The 21252-nt window shown below is 45.4% G+C and overlaps 1 protein-coding gene across 4 annotated transcripts in view; it reads right to left on the bottom strand.

Annotated features, from left to right (window-relative positions):
- Positions 1-886: 886 nt before the first annotated feature.
- LMF1 (lipase maturation factor 1) overlaps positions 887-21252 on the bottom strand; it is a 126258-nt gene continuing 105892 nt past the window's right edge. For 3 of the 4 annotated variants that reach the window (XM_072982887.2, XM_072982891.2, XM_072982890.2), the window contains 2 exons: positions 16214-16326; positions 9472-9925 (listed from right to left, as the gene is read on the bottom strand). In XM_072982887.2, the coding sequence (XP_072838988.2) occupies positions 9751-9925; positions 16214-16326 (288 nt within the window). In that variant the 3' untranslated portion in view covers positions 9472-9750. Of the gene's footprint in view, positions 2781-9471; positions 9926-16213; positions 16327-21252 lie in introns of those variants that run through there. The other variant, XM_072982888.2, reaches the window with a different exon arrangement.

Raw genomic sequence — 21252 nt, 5'->3', positions numbered from 1 at the left:
CCCTTCATCACAGTCACCACGGCCCCCTAAAATTTGCCAGTAGGGAAAGAAAAACAAACAAACAAAAAAGGAAAGGGAGCTGAATTCTTGTGTTGGATGGAGAGGCTTGGCATGAAGATCTCTGACATTTCTGGATACACCTGGGAAAGATTCCTGCCTTAAAGCTCTCCATTAAAGCTGTTGCTGCCGTTCAGTGCTGGCCCGTTGGCTTATATTGGCCAGCCGACGGACCATCCACTGCTTCTTCATCGGCTCGTGGATTCCAGCTTCAGAGAGCGGTTCTTTGTGGTCCGAGGGTGGGGCGGGGTGGCCGAGGGCGCCCATCTGAACCCGGAGGAGGCATTCACAGCACGGCTGGCGTTGGCGCACTCCGAGAACTGGCACCCATTTGCGGGCCAAGGCAATCTTGGAATGCTCAGCAAAAGAGTGTGGCCATTTTCTTTGTCTAACCCGGCTGGGTTCAAAGGGAGCGTAGGGGCTTGTGTGGACCACAGCTGCGGCTGTCTGAACTCCGACAGGTGACGGGCACAGCTGTCCTCTTGCTGTTCCAAGAAACGCGTGTGAGTGTGTGTGCTTTGCTCAGAACACCCTGCGCCACTCATTAACCCTCAACCGCCCATAATACTACTATGAATCATTCCCTGACTCGTTCTTCTGAGTTGCCACTACATCCTTCCGTTTCTTCGGAGAAGGACAAAACACTCCTTCTTTTATGCATCTCTTTACTTTCCAAGGACATTCCAGTGGCTTGAGGTTACACCGGCCAAATGGCTTTGGCCCTTCCTGGGGGGTCTCAAAGGCTTTGACCTTCACCGTTAGAGAGAACCCGTTGACCTTTACTGCTCTATTTCATGGTTATTCAAAGGAAAACGTACAAAGGCAGGAGTAGGTGATACCTTTAATCGACTGTTAAGAATGTAAAACAACAATACAAAAACAAATAGCGAGCTTTCGAGGATAAATCATCTTCTTCAAGGCTGTGCATCAAGTTCTTGTGGGCGGTTCCAAACTTAGGTGCTTTTTCTCATGCCCCAGATTCACATGGTTGATGATGTAGAGGCCAGGTCAGCTTCTTAGACAGAAGCAGCTGCAGCAGGCATGTTGGTTTCTAGCATCTGTTTCTGCACCATGGCGTTATAGAAAGTGGCCTTCAATTGTGTCACGTTCTTGGACTTTTTAACCCAGAATTCTCATGCAGAGTTCTTCCTGCGCCTTACCTGGAGCTCCAAAGAATTCAGTCCTTATTAACGCTTAGAGCAAAAATCTCAACCCTAGACTTGGAAGAAGCAAGGGGCAACCTTTGATCCAGCTTCGCCGAGGGATAAGGCCAGCAGACCGCCGTGGCTGGCATGATTAAGAAATTAATGTCACATCTGGATATTCTTGTTTTAGGCAGCCCTGATGGAGCCTTCATTGATGTTTGCTTCCCATGCCTATCTTAGGATATAGCAGTGACTGAGTTTCTATCACCTTCTTACCCGTCAATGTTGGCTTGGCTTTTCCATGCACCCAACACCCCCCCCTTTCCCCCATCTGTGCAGCTGCGGAGATGCCATTGAGGGCCCAGAGAATACAACCCGCTCACTGACTCTTTGTACAGGGTTTGTGTGTGTGTGTTTGAGTTTTGTAACTTTTGCTTCGCTCCTCCCCACCCCCTGGACTTGGCAGGCGTTTGTCTTGATAAAATAAAGGCGGCGTGAGTGTGTGTGTGTGTGTGTGTGCAGGCAGGGTTTGACTTGGAAGCTTGGAAGAAGAGCAACAAGTGTTCTCAATTCCTTGCCCCCCCCAAAAATGTTTGCCCCCCCTTCCCAGGGACAGGGCCATGGGCAGCTGTCCCTTTAAATATTAATCAGTGCCTCATTGAGATGCAAATATGTTAATGCCAAATAATGCCGCCGCAGCTGCAGAGAAGGGGACCCGTTGGTTTGCTGCGTGCATACAAAACTCAAGATACAGGTGCGAGAGGACAAGACAACTGTGAGAGCGATTAATGAGGAAATTTAGCGGGTTTGGCTTTTAGGGGAGAGGGCTGCATTTGGGGGGGGGGTCCCTTTCTACTCTGCAGACTTGACAAAGCCTCACCATCAAAGCTAGGCATTAAATCTTATAACTGCTGAGTGGACCAGCTCTGGGACCCAACCTCTGGAGCGTCTTCCCCTGAGAGGTGATCCATCCCAACCGAGATGCCCTCCGAGGAGCCTGGAGGCGGGCCAGTCCGAGGAGCCATAAATTACCCGTTATACTTCTTGCCAAGATAACAAGTCAACAGGAAACACAGAGTGGCCTGTAGGGGGGAAAAGCCGGGTCACAAATCCATTGTTCGCCCAATTAAGTTGTTTGCTGTCTCTTCTGCACACACACACACACACACACACACACACACACACACACACACGTTACACAACTGCACGTTTGGCTCCTTCTCCTTGGCATCTGTCAAGGGCACCATTGGGAACTAATTCCTTACAAACGATAATGGTATCTGTACGAACTCCCCACTCCCCAAGCAATGAAGGCCGGCCATCTATTACTCTCCAGGAAACTGCTGGGTTAGCCTGTCACCCCCGCCACCCCGACCCCATACAACCCAATAACGTTGTGAAACCTGAATGGCTCACAAGTTTTCTTGGGCCAAATCTTTCAGCCCAGTTCTTCAGATCCCCTTGAATGGCGTTTACAATTCAATCTTTTTTTAAATGTGCAACTTCTTGTGGTTTTTCATTCCCTTCTTCTAAACTCTGTGAGCCATCTTGAGTTCCTTTTCTCAGGAGAAAGGCATCCTATGAACAAGATGAAGAAAGAAAGAAAGAAAGAAAGAAAGAAAGAAAGAAAGAAAGAAAGAAAGAAAGTTAGTTTACAAAAATGGAGGTCAAATCGGACACAAGATGCTGCCAAAAAGCTTGGAAAAGTTACCTTTTTCGCTCCATAAGACACACCTTTCCATAAGACGCACCAATTTTTTAGGAGAAGAAAACAGGAAAATATAATCTGTTTTCTTCGCTCCATAAGACGCACAGACTTTCCACCACCCCCTGTTTTGTGGGGAAAAAGTGTGTCTTATGGTGCGAAAAATACGGTATATATTTTTAGGACCAAATATGCTGTAACCATCTTGTCTGGGGTATTCCAGGAAGGTGTAAGACCACTTCCCACTTCTGGCTATTAGCAAGAGGGCTTGTATCTTTCCAAGCCCCCTTCTGCATAGGAATGGGTCCAGATTTTGAGATTCTGCCCAAACCAAGGGACACGGCAGCCGAAAGGGGAAGATAATCGTGGCATTATTTGCACTGCAATGAATAACTTCACTCTGGACACCCCAGTAAGCAGAGAAAGGCAGCTGCGAATCTTAGGGGGGGGGGAAGAGATTCACAGAGACCGTACCACAGATGGCTCCTCCATCAACAAGTGCTGCAGCTGTGAGACATTACAGCTCATCCATGTTAACACAAAAATGAATCGGAGAAAGGAAAGAGTTTCACTCTCAGTCTCTTTCGGGCCAGGGCGACGCTGCAGAAGAAAAAGGAGTGAAATGGAGAAAGAGGGAATCTTATACCCAGACAGGGCTGTGCCACTAAAATGCTCCTATTTATACATTTGTTTTGAAACATTACACACACACACACACACACCAGCCTTTCTGTGTAGACTAGCGATGGACACGGACTGAAAAAAAATGACAAATCGGGGTGGTTCATGGGTCGTCACGGACTAAGCGGCGAGCTCACGGGCAGAGAGCACAGGCCCGACTCTCGGAAGGGAAGTCGGGTCACGATCTCTCAGGATGGCACTGGCAGAAGAGGAGAGGTGGAAGGCTCGGGCAGGGAGACGGCGAGGGAGGTATCCGTTTCACCGTTCAAAAGTTCAGCACTTCGTTTTGTCCTCGCAGAATGGCTTGCGCAAACTGAACCAAGAACCGAATCACGAACCAGCGGGTTTTTTTCGGGGGGGGGAGAATTGGTTCGTAGTTCAGTTCGTGCCCATTTCTTGTAAAGACTTAACATTGATGGTGTTTTTTGAACGGAAGAGTTCGTAGAAAAATACACACACATACACACACACACACACACACACACACACACACACACACACACACATACATACACATGCACCATGTATTTATAGAGAAGCAATAAGTTATTTATGGTAAGTAAAGAAATAATGATTAAAAAGGCATAATATTAAAAAAAGGAATGATGCAAATGAATTGTAATCAGAATAACCTGTGATTAACTTAAGACCTGGCTCTTTAGGCAGGCCTTCCCTTCTGTCACTACTTGATCTTTACTTCTCTAGTTTTGTTTTCCCGTCTTTACTTTTTCATTGGAGCTTTATCTTCCCATCTTGAATGATAGCATTATTGTGGCCTAAGTTGTTGTCTTAATTGCTTTTATGCTATTTTATTGTAAGCCGCCCAGAGTAGACGTTGTCTAAAATGGGCAGGGGTATAAATGAAATAAATAAATAAATAAATAAATAAATAAATAAATAAATAAATAAATAAATAAATAAATAAAATTAAATAAAATTAAATAAAATTAAATAAATAAAATTAAATAAATAAAATTAAATAAATAAATAATCCCCCAATCTCTCAGTAAGAAAAAAAACCTGGAGGTGAAATGGATTGAACTCCAGCTCCTGCAATCTCAAAAACAGGAGTTCAACTTCGGAAGATGGGAAGTGAGGGGCTCACTAGACAATATGCTTAATACGTATTTGGAAAAGTACTCCCTCCGGGGGTCAAGGACTCTCAGAATGGAGAACGATGGGATTTGTAATCCAAAAAAATCCCAAAAACCCATTTTCTAATGCTTTTACAACTGCTCTTCTGCGTTGCGTTGCGTTTCTGCAACGGGATACCGGCCTGAGACACCCAGCAATGACCATGATTGTCTGCTTAATGGTCCTACAACCCAGCATTTCACGGTGTGTGGAAAGCAACGCCTTCTCCTTCCCTGATGCATTTATGTTCCCTTTTCCGTGGCCTGGTTAAGTGGGTGGCCAGTTGCTTCCTGAGGTCAAGGGAAACCAAACCCTACGAGACTTCAGGATCAATTTGTTCCAGTGGTATATGACCTGCAAAGTGGAAACGTAGATATTAAATATATATGTATATATATATATATATAAAAAGTTCCCCACACCTCACAGTTCTCACACATGTGCACAAGAGGGGATGAATAGGGGAGGCGAAGGGCGGAGAAGAGCCCCATAAACAGCTCGCGGCCAGACCCAGCCTCCAAGCCAGTAATAGCAAACCTCGCCATGGTGTGATGTACATTCTGTCAGACTCAACCGTGCGCTGTGTGCTCTTTATAGTCACACCGTAAAAGTAATGCCTTGTGAAGGATATACAAGCATCCAGTTTAGGTGGCGCAGGCAGCTGGGGGAGGCTTGGCGCAGAGACAGCTCAGACCGAAACACCCAAACAGTAATGCGTAGAAGGTATGAAAAAAACGGGGTGGGGTGGGACAGAATTTGCCCAACGAATGACACAGAGCAGGTCTGATTTGCTAAGAAAGAAAGAAAAATAGTAGTGCTTGCATGAAAAACAGCACAGACTCTGGAAGTAACTAGTTACAATTAATGTAGTTGCCTGAAATTAGTTACTTTTGGTTAACAAGCAAGAACTACTAGCCACAGCATTACTTTTTTAGGTCACTGGTTAATCTAAACATTAATGTATAGAGTTTTGCTTGTTAAACAACATTAATTAATTACAGGTGTCTATCCCTTGTGACTAATTACTTCCATGAGATCCATAACTTCCATTACATAGTTATTTAAATGTAACAACACCTATTTACTTTTAAGCTGTTATTTTTAGTATCACTTCAAAGAAGCATTCTGAGTCGAATTTTTGAGGGTTTGTGCCGTTTTCTTATCAATACTACGTAGCACGGGAGATATTCTTTGGTTTCACCACTTTAATTTTTATTATTTTCAAAGTGCAATGTCAGAATTGGCAGCTAGAGAGAACCGGAGAGTATTTCCTTGCATTTTTCTGGTTAGTTGGTAACAGAAATGTTAATAAAGCTCAAGGCAACAAATTACTAGGGATGTTGGCAAGCTGCTGGGTCCACGTTCCAGGTCCGAGTTCGAGTCTTTGGTACCAAGTCTTGAGTTTCAAGACCCAAGTTCGAGTCTCTATTAAAAGCAAGCTTTACACCCCCCAGGAAAAAACACAGTTGTGGTGGGTTCCGAGTCACAAGTCAAGTAGGTGTAATTGGGGGGGGAAAAGACACCAGTGCGACTTGAGTCCAACTTGATCGTGAGTCTTGTGTGACTCGAGTTCCCATACCTGGAAATTACTTACTTGATGGAAGGAACAATTCCAAGCTAGTTGGCAGGAAGTAATGAGTAACAAAACAAGTTCCTTTTTAAAAAAATGTACCATTCCAAGCTCCATTCATATTTGTCCAACCTCGTGTTCGACCATGATGTCCTTCTATTCCGGTTTTCCACAGTGGAATACTGGCCAAAATGTTTCCTTGCATTTTAATACTGAGTTTTTATTGTGTTTTTAAAGGATGCACCATTTTATAAGCTGCCTTGGGTCCCCATGTTCAAGAGAACATCAGGTGGTAACTAGAATACTTGCAAAAAGCCCTTCGTATTTGCAGAATATTCTCGTTCTGAAATGTATAATGCCTTCAGTTCTATTTCCCCACTGTTCTGTAACTTTTAAACATTGCTTCGCCTTCATTCACCCTGAGCTCTCTTTACTTGCTTATCCTGGGAAGGTAAGACCTAATTATGATCGTCACCCTCTCCATTAAGGACAATATTATTTTCTTAGCTCGTTTGATTATCCGTATTTATTAAAAAAGAGGTCCTGGTGGAAGTGTTGGGTATGGGATCACCAATGGGGAAAAGTTCCTTTCGGACTTGGGGGGACTACACGCTCCAGACTTCTCTGCCCGGCATGTGCCGGATGGGAGTTGTAGTCCAAAAAATTAAGGCAAAAGGCATCGCCCGCCAGTCCCAACCTGCTTCGTTTTCATCAAGGCTCTTGTTTTTGAGGGTCGAGCAGAAGGTGGTGGTAGTGGGAGAAGTAGAGGGAAATAAATGCACAGAGACTTTACACTGGCCTAACACTTAATAAATGTTAACATGCATTAGAAAACCCCGACGTTTCACAATGGGATTGTTGAGAGAAGCTAATTCTTGACATGGTTATGGACTAGCCCAGATGGATTTTCATGGAAAATGGAAGACCAGATGGGAAATCCATTCAAGCCGTGCGCAGAAGGTGCAGATCCCACCCCCACCCACCCCCCTCCGAGCCGAGCCTGAATGGCGAGCTTTCCCGAAGACTATTGAAAACATTTATGGCTATGCTCAGCCAATATATCATCAGCAAATATAAAATCTGTGGGTAACCAAGATGCGTGTAATGTGTATGTGCAGACAGCAGTCCTAGATGCGCTGATATCCTATAGAGTATTAGAAATATTGCAATCTTCGTATATTTATTTCATTTTGCATCAAGAGAGTGCTTTGTTGAATTTCAGCAAAACTATGGTCTCAACGGAGTATTTTACAAACTGTAGTGGCGAGTCCTGGGAAGTTTAATAAGAGATACTGGATTGACATGCTTAATTTCGTTTTAATTTTAATCTTGGTATTATGCTTTGTGCTTTTGTCTGTTTTATTGTGTTGTGAACTGCCCAGGGCTGCCATGGTAGTCAGATGGGTAGGATTGATTGACTGATAAAGAATCCAAATTCAGATCTTGAACCACCTATTATTGTATTTCCTCCCGCATTATGCTGGTGGAATTATTTCTGTTCTGTTTCTAAAAATATATATATTCTGGACATCGTGAGAAGATAAGATTTGCTGGAGAAGACAATAATGTTAGGCAAAGTTGAAGGCTGCAGGAAAAGAGGAAGTCGAAATGTGAGACGGATGGACTCCATAAGAGAAGCTACAGGCTTGAGTTTGCAAGAGCTGAGCAGCATTGTCAATGGCCCGTTGCTTTCGGAGGTCACTCATTCCTGGGGTCTCCATAGGTCAGATACAACTTGACGGCATGTGGCGACGACAAGCATACCCATGCTGCTCCTGATTACAAAGAAAGGATGATTGCTTTCTATAGGGATGGGCCAGTGCTTAGTGATCATGCCTGCTTCGTATGAAGGTTACAGGTTTAACCCATGACATCCCCATCCGAGAATTGGGATGTGCTTAGAAACCACACGACACATTTTGCTACCTATTTGTGAATTTGAGGAGCGAATCTGTTTATATTATCGTTGGAGGGCGACGGCTTATTTCCAAAGCTGCCATTCTGTTGATCAATAAAATGAAAGCCCAAACTGGCAGAAAAAGCAGGATATTGTACTTAGCTGTTATGCAATTTGTCTTTCTCTCTCTCTCTCTCTCTCTCTCTCTCACACACACACACACACACAGGTGTTGTGGTGAAGGAAGGGAGGGCTCTATGACTTCCTTCAACAATGTGGTGGGGGTTTCAGAAGAGACATAAACCCTCCTGAGTTTAGAAGAGACAACAGAGGAAAGGACGAACTCTGTTTTTACAGCCCTTCTGCTACCATGGAGAATTATGACTATTTGTCTGACCCGCTTCTGGGTTTTCATCCGGACTCTGCTTGTTCGGCGTTCCCCCGGCTTCGTCGCTCATCCTCCGGGCTCTTCAGCCACGGGCCAGTGGGAACCGAAGACAAGGCAAAACACAACTCTTCACAGCTGTACGTCTCCTTCTCCCCAAGCCCCAAGTTCACAGGAGATGCTAATCGGTTTTCCAGAAACCATCAAAACCAGCGTCTTCTGATCGAAAGGCCTCCAGAAAGGCCACACATGGTGGTCCGTCCCACCCTCGGGAATTGTTTGGCCCAAGAAGGTCATTCCGCGTCCAGAGCTCAGAAGGAAGGAATTCAGAATCCCATAGTTACTTGTAACAAGTTAGAGGGGAATTTAATGGCAGCAAATCTACAGAATAAAGTGGGCAGTTTCAGCACCTCTTTATTGAATGCCTTACTGCTCTCTTTCTCTCTCTCTCTCTCTCTCTCTCTTTCCAGACGCACCTGTAAATTTCCTCACCAAATGTACACCAGATAATGAAACCCCAAATGAGCCATAGATGGGGGCACACAACTCTCTGATGCATCCCCCGGCTATGGAGAGACAGTATTAAGACGGCTTGGGCCATACTTGTTTTACTGTGATTAACCTTGCTAAATACCAGCCCATCTGTAGTGTACTACATTTGTATGTGTGCTCCAGACATGAAAGTGGCGACTGGTCTCTTGCAAATGAACTGCTGGATAGCTCGGTGGCTTAGGGCCTCCGGCTGTGGAGCCCAAGGTTGGAGTTCAATTCCCCCACTGGGATTCTCCCTGACAAGGGCTGGACTCTCATGATCCAGAGGGTCCCTTCCAGCTGTGCAGTTCTAAGATGATGGCGATGATGAATGTCTGAGGTCAGGTTCACCAAACAGGCCAGAAATCCCAATGAACAAAATGTGCTCATTTATTATTTGCATAACCAATGGACTGCTTTTCATTAACAGGTCCCCTGACCATTTAGAACCGCTAAACAAATTTTTTAAAAACTCTGAACCTGTAAGGCAAACAAGCCAAGTGACCTTGTCTATGCCGCCTGATGCTCTTTAGTGCAAAATGTGGGAGGTGGAAAAAAAAATCATATAAACACCAATGAAGAGTTGATAGACGTCAGGGCAGTCCTTGGTCACCGTCCTCCATCTTCATTGATCCTGTCCCATCGTCAACTCTGCGCCCGGTAAGGCCAATTTCGGGCCTTGAAAAACTTCCTCAACCCTTTCAGATCGACCGGAGGGAAATAGGGCCCGATCCTTTTCCGGATCCACCACTTCCCGTTTCCAGCGTGCTTCCCTCCCGGTCGGCTAAACTTGTACCTGAAATGCTCTCCTCGGATCCACCTGGAAATAAGAAGACACCAAGAGGGTGAGAACCAACGTTTCATTCACAGCTGAAGTTTAGAGAGGTGGGTTGGTTGGTTTGGCTTCGTTTTGTTCTTAACTACAACCAGACCCCGCCAGGGGTACGATTCGGGGAATTCTAGCTCAAAAGTATAACATTCATGAGTCTTGCTTAGATTCTCAAAAAGAAAACACACACATATGTTATTTAGAAAAATAGGGTGGTGTCCATCCATCCATCCATCCATCCATCCATCCATCCATCCATCCATCCATCCATCCATCCATCCATCCATCCATCCATCCATCCATCCATCCATCCATCCATCCATCCATTTCTATCCTGTCTTTCTCCTTAAAAAGGACCCAAGGTGGGTCCTTATTACAGTTCTGGGTTCAAACTCCTACTTGGCCAGGAGCCGCACTGGATCACCGTGAGCCACCCAGGGTTTCTCAGCTTGGCCTGCCTCAAAGGGTTGTTCTGAGGATCAACAGGATGGTAGGAGTGCCAATAAAAGAAGTAACAAGATCGAGGTGTTTTTTTTTTTTCACGGAAATCTGGGAAATCTCATGAAACAGGGCAAAACGGCATCAGGGAATCTTGGCAAGACACGATCGTGAAGAATGGAAAATTTTGCAGGTACTCAGCGCCTCCCTACTCAGTTTCCATGTTTCCTCAGAGGCCCAATTCTGCAACTACCTTGAAAGCACTCAGCTCTTCTAATTGCTAGAATGTGTTTGGGTACGACTGGGAAGCAGATCTCTACACATGGGCAGAAAAGGAACCAGAGGCAAGTTTCATATTGTGTGTGTGTGTGTTTTTTTTTTAAGTCCGGGGAATAATGAAAGAGAAAGGGCATATTGGAAAGACAAGATGGAATGGCGGGGGGGGGGCAGAAGAAGAAGAAGAGAAATGAAAAAGTGAAACATGGAAAGTTGAGTACTCAACAATGCCGCCTAAGGGTTTTGGAGCGGCACTGTCGCCTGCAGGCCACAATTTCAGCACCCGCAGCCCTCCACCCTCCTGCAAACGTAAAACAAGCAGGCATGGAGGGGCAGGGCAGACCGAAGCTTCATCGCTGCCCCGCTGTTGACGGAGAAGTTCATAAAATAACCCCCACCATATAAAAATGTCAGACACACGTCTGTGCTCGCTCCGAACCTTCCTGCTTCGTTACTCAAACACAAAACCAGCTATTGAGCTGGGCAGTAAGGGAGAGCCGGCGGATTTGTCTCCCCCACCTCCTTTCTCCCCATCCTGGCCCTTCAGGGTTGCTACTCAGCTATAGCCGCTGAGTCTCGCTAAAATAATGAGAGGAAACTTTACGTGTTTCTGATTGCACTGCCGAGTGGTAAGCCAATGTCACTCTGATCAAGCTTAATTCAGAGGAGATGATATATATATATATATATATCCTAAATAGGAAAGGGCCCTGGTTCAACCACCTTCAGGCCCTTCTCTAGGGATCGGATGGGCTGCCGGGTTGTCACGGAATGCTCACAAGTATTCCAACTCCTCAGGACCAAAGTGTCAACAAGAGGGTGCTGATAAAGAGTCTCAGAGAGGACCCCAATGTCCGTCTGGGTGGGAACAAGGGCACAGAGACGTGGAGAGAGGGAGTGGTGTGGAGTTTGGAGAATGAGGTAGGAAAATCAGCAGGAGAATGGGGCAGGCAAGGGTAACGAGGACTAGGAAGTTGAATGTACATGAGATATACAGAGGTATGGAGGAGAGTAGCCAGAGGACCAACACAGCAAACTGAAATATAAACCTTTTCAATCAGGGGCCACTTAGGGGGATCAGGGTCAATTTCATCCTTCTTGGGGGGGGTCCTGCTGAGGGTCAATTGACCTTAGTAGGAACATTGGGCAAACATTTAAATCAAGCATTTTACCCGATTTAAATGCATAGTGGCACTACAATGCATTTCGAGAAGCCAAATGCTGCTGTTATTTAACAGGCATGTTGAGAAGTCTTGGGGCCCAAATACCACGCCCAAGTTTGAGTCTGTGGTACCAAGTTCCAAGTTCCTATTAAAAATAAGCTCCTTTTTTTGCCCCAGAAAAGAAAAGGGGGGGCAGTGGGTTTCGAGTTCTGAATCGAGTCACCGGTGCGAATGAAGTCCGAATTGACAGTGAGACCCATGACTTAACCCCCCCCCCCCAATCCTTGGTGCTTTGTGTTCAAAATATCCATATCACTTATCGTGGTTGCTATTGAAATTAGGTAGCATAACAGGAGGCTCGGAAGAGCGTTCTGTGGGGGAGAGGGGGTGCCGTACGATCCCCATCCCTGCATCAAAACAAGCTGAAGATCTTTGTTTCCATGGCCGTTGGCTGTTGGCCAACAAAATTTTGGGGCTAATGGAAACGTGCGCCCCCGGGACAAAATTCGTTGCCATCAAGAAACACTTGCGCAGCAGTTCCTACTGACAGAGAGGTTGGGAGTGGGACATTTTTCCAACCCCTCCACCCATCTCCTCGCGGGAAAAGGCCATCTCTCCCTACATACTCGCTTCATGATAACAACAAGTATTTGGTTACCATTCCATTTTCACACAATCCTTCCCTAAATCCCATCTCTGCACCACACATTTGTCTCCACGCTGCTGTCCCTGAGAAATCTCTATTCCGCCCCGACAACCAGTCTGTTTTGCAGCTGCTTTTTTCATTATCTACATGAGGAGGAGGAGGAGGAAGAGAAAATGCTCTCCACTTTTCTTTAAAACACCCAGGCTGGGGCGCTAACATCCAGAGTGCTACATTTTGGGGAGCAGCCCATGTTGTCCATATGATTCCTATTTGCAGCCTTCGCCGACTCTGGAGTGTTCAGATAGGCTTCACTCCAATATCCATTGTCCCCATCCAAGATGGCTGGGGAGGATGGGAAGTGGAACGCAGTAAGTCTTGAGGGCTGCTCGGGAGAGGTCTTGTGACTGAAGTTGAGAACTGAGAAACTTTGGGGCCGCAACTCCAAACCATGCTGGCTGGAGATTTCTGGGACTTACTAAATCATTAAGCACTGATAAAGTGGTATAGCGAAGCAGCGCTATTTCACAGAGCAGCAGCTCTTTCAATGCACATCCAGGGCCATTCGTGTGAGATACCTCAGATTCCCTGCTTTGGTCACTCCAGAAAAGTTTCCGCAACATGCATTCAGCTGATGCAACAGTGCAGGAGACTGCTGGGCTTGTGTGAAAAATTCTAAGTCTCCATCCCAGCATCTCGTAGGATCAGTGCCACGAGAGTGGGTCCAAGCTGCTGTAACCGCTTAGTGGCAACACACTCTCTACACATCTATGGACCTTCTGTTTTTGCCCCTTCCATGAACAGCCACACGGATACTTCTGATGCACCTCCATCATTTTAAAAAAAGAGGTCAACTTGAGAGTCATGGACAACAATCCCGCCTTCTGCCTGCCAAAACTTAAGAGCCATTTCTTTTTTACATCAGCATTCCACAATTTCCTTCTTCAGCCCGGGGAACAGCTGCACCCCCGCGATGCCACCGCCCGTCTGCCTCCAATGACATCTCCCAACTGTGAAAGTGTTAAAAATTAAGAGCAATATTTAAGGTGTTATTACTGCCAAAGGGTTTAAATCTTCCAGACAGCTGTAATTAGTTGCAGAAGGCACAGCTGTCTCTCTGGAACAGTTGAGACTTTTCTTCAGGCGGAGGGAATATAAGCTCACCCGCATCCTTCCACCCAACGGGCAGGATCAGCCGTTGGCCAACGGAGCGGAAAGGGTCCCTTGCTTTAAACATTGAGTTTCTGCATGGCGAAATGATAAATTAAGGAGGTGCAAAGCAAATGGGAACCTTCACGATGGGATCAGGATGCTTGGAGGCTAGAATGGTATTCATTTTGGCACACAGTTGCCCTTGGTGAGTGGTCATCGAGCACAAGAGGAGCGTAAGGAGTGACCAAGTCTTTAGACTCTGCCGGAGGAAGGGGCTAATTTCATCGCAGTTGAATCCACGTCACTCCACGTTATTTCATTTGTCTCGTATGTTGATTTCCTGCTATTCCAGGGAATAGACCTCCTATCTGATCCCATCGCATCCCAAACAAATGCATCTAATCTATAGATCTCAGCCCACTATAGGTAATATATCGATATTCTGCCCACTGCCGTATTTATTATGGGAATATAATGAACGCACACCCTAAACACATGGAAGACCAAAAGACGAAGATCCCTCGGCTTGGGGACTCGGTAATTGGGGAAGAAGTAGTGATTAATTATCAAGTCATTAATGAAGGCTGCGGAATCTTGGACATTGCCTAGATATCATGTCAGATTATATTATACACGGAACCAGAGCTTGGAAAAACAATGATAATGACGATTATCATGATGACGATGACAATGATGATGATGACCATTATCAGAGTAACTCCCAGAGTGTTGTTGCTGTTGTTGTCGTCGTCATCATCATCATCACAAGACTAACTCCTAGAATGTCATCCTCCTCCTCCTCCTCAGACTAACTCCCAGAACAGTTGTCATCATCCTCATCCTCATCCACATCATCATCCTAACTCCTAGAACATCATCCTCATCATCCTTAACTCCCAGAACATTGTCATCATCACCATCATCATCACCTCCACCACTACCCACTCTCAGGGGAATCACTTCCAGGCCTTCCCAGTTGGCTTGCCTTTGTTGGTTGGAGGATCCTGGAAATTTTAGGTCAAAACAATGATCTTTTCCATTCTCTGAGCCCAATCCTGTCCCCTCTAAAGGGCGGTCGCCCTCAGCATTGTAGGTTTTTCTCTCCCTCCCCCCGCCCCAATCACCTAATATCAGAGCAATTGAACCTGTGATATTTTAAAACCAAATCAGGGGCTCCAGCCTCACTTACAGGCCATCCATGCACTAATTCTGAAAGCCCCCCAAAAAATTGATGGGGGAGACATTTTCACTATGTGGCACTGCGGTTCCAGATGCACACCAGGTTGCTTTTCAGCGTAGATATCAGTGTGTATATATATATATCTCAATAGTGACACATTTCTTAATTGAAATCTAATTGTCTTTTCTCACTTAAGCAAAATGGGACTTTTATAGCTGCCCCCCCCCGCCCCCTTTCTTATTCAAAACACGCTTTGGCAACAGCCGAGGCTAAATCACATATTAATTCTCTGAGCTGAAGCCTCCAGCGGGTAAGATTTACGAGGCACAAACACACCACCCCATCCGAACAGGCCTAATAATATGGGCCGAGACATTTCAAAACCTCCCTTTGCTTGAAGTCAAGTTTCACACTCCGTTGGGTGACTCTCCGACTCCACAATGACTCCATTTTTTAAAGAAAGAAAAAGAAGCAACGTCACCTGGTTTTCATTCAATGTTTTATGCCCTCTTCTGGTTCAACATACATATTTGTGTGTGTGTGTGTGTGTGTGTATGTTTGGGTACAAGGCTAAACAAACCCTGCTTAATTCTGCCCCTAAACGTTTCATTCCAAAGGTGTTAACTCAATTATGGGTTAATTATTGAAAAACACAACAATTTCCAAGACAGACCTTTCCTGAATGAATTGGGTGGGTGGGGAGGGAAGGACCTTTAGCCATTATATTCACCCCCTTGGAAATCCCCTTCCATACCAAATGGCTGAAAGAATTGTCAGTAGAACTGTTATTAGGAGCAGAATTTGTCATTATCCTTTTGGACTTTTTCCTAGAGGGCCAGCAAATCAAAGAGGACAGACACTTGACGGGCCTCCGAATTTTGCCAGGAATATCCCGTCGTTGCCTTCGCTGGCCTGACCAAAGATTACCCATGATGCATTACAATGTTACTTTTCGAGCATCCTCTTTAAAACGGTCAGAGGCACCAATCTGTTTGGCTTCTGGTTTCATACGAAACTAACAACGTTAACGTCAGTTTCTTAAATCTAATGCGTTCTTATCCCTGCTGTCGGCGGGAGTAATGCTTCCAAGCTATGCATAAGTCAAGACAGCTTGCTCACCCTCTGATCTATTACTTTTCTATGTCATGTCTTGTCCAGGAAACTCAAAAGACTCACACTGTGCTAATTATACTCTTCACAACAACCATGTCAAGTGAGGCCAAGGGGTGCATGTTCTAGAACATTCCATAAGCTTCATGGGTGAGTAGAGGTTCAGTTCTACCCGGTCTTCTTCTAGAACGTTGACCACCGTCCCCTACGGCCCTCTCATCTGCCTTTGTGAATACATTCCAGTACAGGCCACTTTATCTGGGGTTTTGCACTGAGAATCCCAAGGGCCCAGGCACTTTTCCTTAATCAAGGCTTACCTCGGAGGCGACCTGCCCTCAAAGGGGTTGATGGCTAAGAGAGACAAAACCTCTCTCTCCTCGGCCAAAAGCTTTCCTGCTAAGTGGATGATCCATTCGTTCTGTTCGTACGTCTTGTGGAGGATTGGGGCATAGAAGGGAAAGAGAACAATTGGGAAAAGTCAACAAAAACAGAACTGACTTGAATGTACAGTCGTGCCCCACATTACAACAAATCCGCTTTATGAAGATCTTTTTGTGATCGCAATTGCAATTGAAAAACGATGGTCTAAATGGGGGAATTTCGCTTAGCGATGATCGGTCCCCTGCTTCGGGAACCAATTTTCGCTTTACGACAATAAAAAACAGCTGATCATCTGGTTTTCAAAATGGCCGCCGGGTGCTTAAAATGGCTCCCCGCTGTGCTTAGGGATGGATTCCTCACTATACAGGCACCGAAAATGGCCGCTGTATGGAGGATCTTCGCTGGACGGTGAGTTTTTACCCCATTGGAACGTATTGAACGGTTTTCAATGCATTTCAATGGGGTTTTTAATTTCGCTTTACGATGTTTTCGCTTAACAGCGATTTTCCTGGAACGGATTATCATCGTTAAGTGAGGCACCACTGTATTTGTAAAAAGAAGTGGCCTAAGGTGGTCTAAACACTTATAAAAATAAGTCGCATGTATGCACAGGTACAAATAAAAAGGATCATAATTATATTAACCGTTGCAGTGTCTAATCAACCAATTCCACACAGTACTTCATTAAAAAATATCTGACACCCGAATCCAGTCAGTGGTCTGAACCAGAGTAGACCCATTGTACCAATGAGATTTACACAAGTCTCGGCTGCAAACCTGTGAGGTAGATTGGGTGAGGAGAGGATGTCTGAGGCCAGTGAACTGTACACTGGACTGGCCATTTCACCCCAACCATTAGACCCAACTAGAGTAGACCTACTGGATCCATAGGGTCTACTTGAGTGCTAAATTAGTAGGATACCACTGAGTCAGAGATGGGCACAAACAGCTGATTTGGACAAACTATTCAGTGGTTCCCAGCCCTGGGAACCCACTCAGGGGCAGTGCCTCAACTTCTTTGCCCTGCCTCCTCCAGGAACTGCCCCTGAGTGGGCGCCCACCAGAGGAGGCAGGGCTGGGAAGTCCCAAACTGCCAAAGTGGTGGTTCATGCCCATCTCTCTACATGGCGTGAATAGGTCAATTGTACTTGGTACCAAAAACTGAATTTTAGACCTTCTGTTCGAGTCTTCTGGTGACGTCAAGGTGGATCTGGAGCTTGCAAACTGAAACCATTTTGGATTATAACTGCCAGAATCCCGCATTCTGGACGTTGCAGTCCAAAAAAAGCCATTTTCAGCACTCTCCGTCACTCAGACTCAGAACTAGTGCTTTGAATTCCACCAAGAAAGCTCTCCAAACCTCTACTGATTGAGCTTCATAGTACTGTGAAAAAGATATTTCTCCGATCTGGTTTTGCACAGATCCTGTGTGGACAGGTTTTCTCCGAAGCAAGCAGCAGGGGACAGTGTAGGAGAACAAACGCCGGCAGCCCTACCTGTGAGACCACGGATTCGTGTTCCAAAGCAAAGAGGGTTACGGAGCAATTTTGTGTCAAACCAGTCAAATGTTTATTGTTCCTGTGGCCTCAAGCACAGAAGACAGGATGTTCTACAGAAATAGCCCCCCTTTCTCATCAGAAAAAGTGGAGACACTTTAGAGGAGACTCAAAACAAAACTTGCTTTTTCCCCCCATTCATGATTTGTACAGTACCTGTCTACGGATACCTAAATGTTGTTAAATTTTCATATTTGGTTGCTGGTAAACATGGGGAAAGGAGAAAGTAATATGCACTGAAATATTGGGTTTTTTTGATTTCTTGGACTACAAACTCTGCAGGCATCTACGGTAAATGTGGCTCATCTGGAAGAAACCTGGAAGACAATTCCAGAATGAAGGACTATGGCATATGTAGTCCAAGAAATCACAACATTCCTAAATACATTATATTTGGGGCAGGGGGAGAAATGCCAGTACAAAACAGAGGAACGGCAGGAAGTAAAGTCAATATTCGAAAAGTTGGGTTTTTTTTAACAAAGTAATACATTGTGTAATTTGTAACAAAATGGAACTCGTTGCCTGAAACATTCTGTTGGCCTAAATCCTGCTAAATAAAGCAGTTGGTGCAATTCTTACTGGGAAATTGTCACACATTAAGAAGTGAGCACACAGATTTGATGTTCCTGCATTAAAATCTTAACTTGCAACCATTCATCTATGAGATGTATGCTAAGTGCATTATGTTGGCGGGGTGAAACGAAATAAGACTTGGGTCAGTATTTATTTAAACCATCTTGTTATGCTATATGTTACTTTTTAGTCAGGAAAAAAAATCAGTATAAGCAAGTAAGGAAATGGCCCAAAATTTGGCACCGAATTCTGAACATGTTTTGACTGAGCGACTTTCTGACTAATCTAGTCTGGATTCATTTAATGCAAACATCGTGTCCTTAATTATGCAGAGGGACATCAAGGCTTACGAGAAGTATTCAGACAAACAAGCAAGCAAACAGAAATAAAATTAACATGTTTGCAATGGTTGCCTCCTTATCAAGGCCTCAGTTTCCCCAAACAGCATGTAAGGTCAGAAGCCTGTCCAAATGGCTGAACCGTCCTTGACAAGTCATATAATCAAATTTTGTTCCAGGCAAAAACCAACTGCTACAGATCTGGAATAGTTGTCTACGCTACAGTACATCTGTATGAGTCTTTAACATTTGTAGTGTCATCGAATGGAATCGTTGAACTTGTAGTTTGGAATTCTGCACTTTAATTCCCCGGAGTGTCCTAGAGCTCTCTAACAGCAGAACTCCAGGCACCTCCCCAAACTATGAATCCCAGGATTCCACGAGATGGAACCATGGCAGCTAACGAGCCATCAAACTGGTAGAACGGCGCTGTGTAGATTAGAGGTGGGCACAAACTGCTGATTCGTAGATTTGCCCCAGTTCGTTTGCTGCCACAACGGGTGTTCGGCAGTTTGGCGCCCTGCTTCTTCTGTTCGGTGCCTGCTCAGAGGCTGTATCCTGGCTCCCCTGTCCTGCCTCCTCCTGGCACTGCCTCTGATTGGGTGCCCACTAGAGAGGCCAGGGCACCGAATCGCCGAATTCTTGTTGCAGCTGTAAACGAAACCAGACGAACTGCCAAACCAGCAGTTCAGGCCCATCTTTAGTGCAGACAGCCATGTCGCCTCATTCGCTCTCTGAGGGAACTCCAAGGACACAATTTCTAGAAAGAGTTGGTGCTTCTTCTAGAAAGACACCTCTATAAGAGAGAGCAGCACCGCAGAAAGAAATATGGTGCCCGTATTTTGCCGCTTGGCTTCTGGAAACATCCGCAGGGAGACCAGAATCTGGGAAGTTTCCAAGGAACACAATCTCTTCTGGTTTGAGAAAAACCCACATTTAACTGGGTTCGCTTTCAACAGGTGGCCTATTTTGCCAACCATAGCGAAGAAAACGTGCTTAAATGTCTCGAGGCCACACATTGTTCAAAGGTCGCATATCCTTCGGGAGGGACACTTTGAAATACAAATGCAGCAAAGTTCCAGGGTTTAAAAGTCACCGTCCTCATATCAACTGAGCTTGATCTTCATTGTCTCGGGAGCACACGTGGATTTAGCTGTGGTCCCAAACAAAAGAAGAAGAAAGCCCCAGATCTAAGGCAGATACACCGTCTGAATAGGGTAAGAAGAGGCTTATCCTGTTAACTTTTATGTACATCAGAAGCCTCACTCTTTGCATTGGCTTCTCTTCAGTAAGGTCAACGTTTCTAAAGGGACGCTCCCTCCCTCTGAACCGTTGTTCTCTCAGATGACTTGACAGAACTCATTTGCTGAAGACACACCCAAGCCTGGTCAGATGAACTGGCCTGCCATGGACACGGTGGAGATGTACGAACTTGGTTTTCACGGTGTGCCATTGTAGTTCAGGAGTTCACAGCTGTTTGGATGCAAACTCAAGAGGCTGAGGAACCAGTGGGAGCAACAGACAAGATCCCAACCTTATTTCTGTCAGTCTGTAGGGCCTCCAGAGTTTTCAACGGGCACAACGATTCCCTCTCGAGCCGGTGAACTTGTCTACCTCTCCTTAATCTTCCTTACTTTGTAGGAACCAGGGAGGAAAGCACGGAAGGGGAAGTCTGAGGTACAAAAGACTCCGTTGGGTTCTAGAACAAGGCGCTCAAGTGGCAGTCTTCTGGATTCTGGTGGGTTCCTTGTGAGTGGCCACTACTAGCCAGAACATGGCCTACAGTTCTCTCTCTCTCTCTCTCTCTCTCTCTCTCAATGGAAGAGCTTCTTGGTGAATTGCATTCATTAAGTCTCAAAGATATGGCAAAATTTCATCCCCTTTCTCAAAAACAGAGCCCGTGACTTTGCCTAGCGATGTCACAAACCAGAGGTGGACAGACGCATGTTTCTCGTCAACGACTCACTGAATTCCACAGTGGCCAGACTGCCTAGAAATTCTGGAAGTTGTAGTTCAAAAGCACACACACCTGTAGACCTCTATTGCAAATAGAGGTAGCCATGCCTTGGGGCTGGGGGTGTGGGGAAACATTGACACACAAGTTGCACCCCATGACTGGAGATTTCGGAGAGAAAATCCGAGATGATGGAGTGGATCTTTGGTGTAAAAGACCGTGAATTCTAGTTTCTAGAATGGAGTGTACCTTGTACTGCCACCATTTTGGAAAGTTCTGCACTAGATGAGTGTGTGTTTGTTTGTGTATACTATTTGGACGTTGTCAGTTACGTCACAACCTTTTCCTCAGTATCACACAGGCGGATTCTATCAGGAGACCAATATATATATATATATTGTGTACAGTACATGATTTTTTGGTCATGTCTTTGCCAGCATCGAGAGAAAGACAGTAATTGAGAGCTACAACTCCCACGGGATGTGAAGACGTTCAAAACAAAGAGAGATTCATAAGGGGGAGGGAAAAGAAAAGGATATTATATTTGGCTAATA

This window comes from Pogona vitticeps, chromosome 13 (assembly GCF_051106095.1).
Source record: "Pogona vitticeps strain Pit_001003342236 chromosome 13, PviZW2.1, whole genome shotgun sequence".
Classification (NCBI taxonomy): domain Eukaryota; kingdom Metazoa; phylum Chordata; class Lepidosauria; order Squamata; family Agamidae; genus Pogona; species Pogona vitticeps.
Note: the sequence above shows the minus strand (reverse complement) of the source record. Positions and strands in the feature narration are given on the sequence as shown.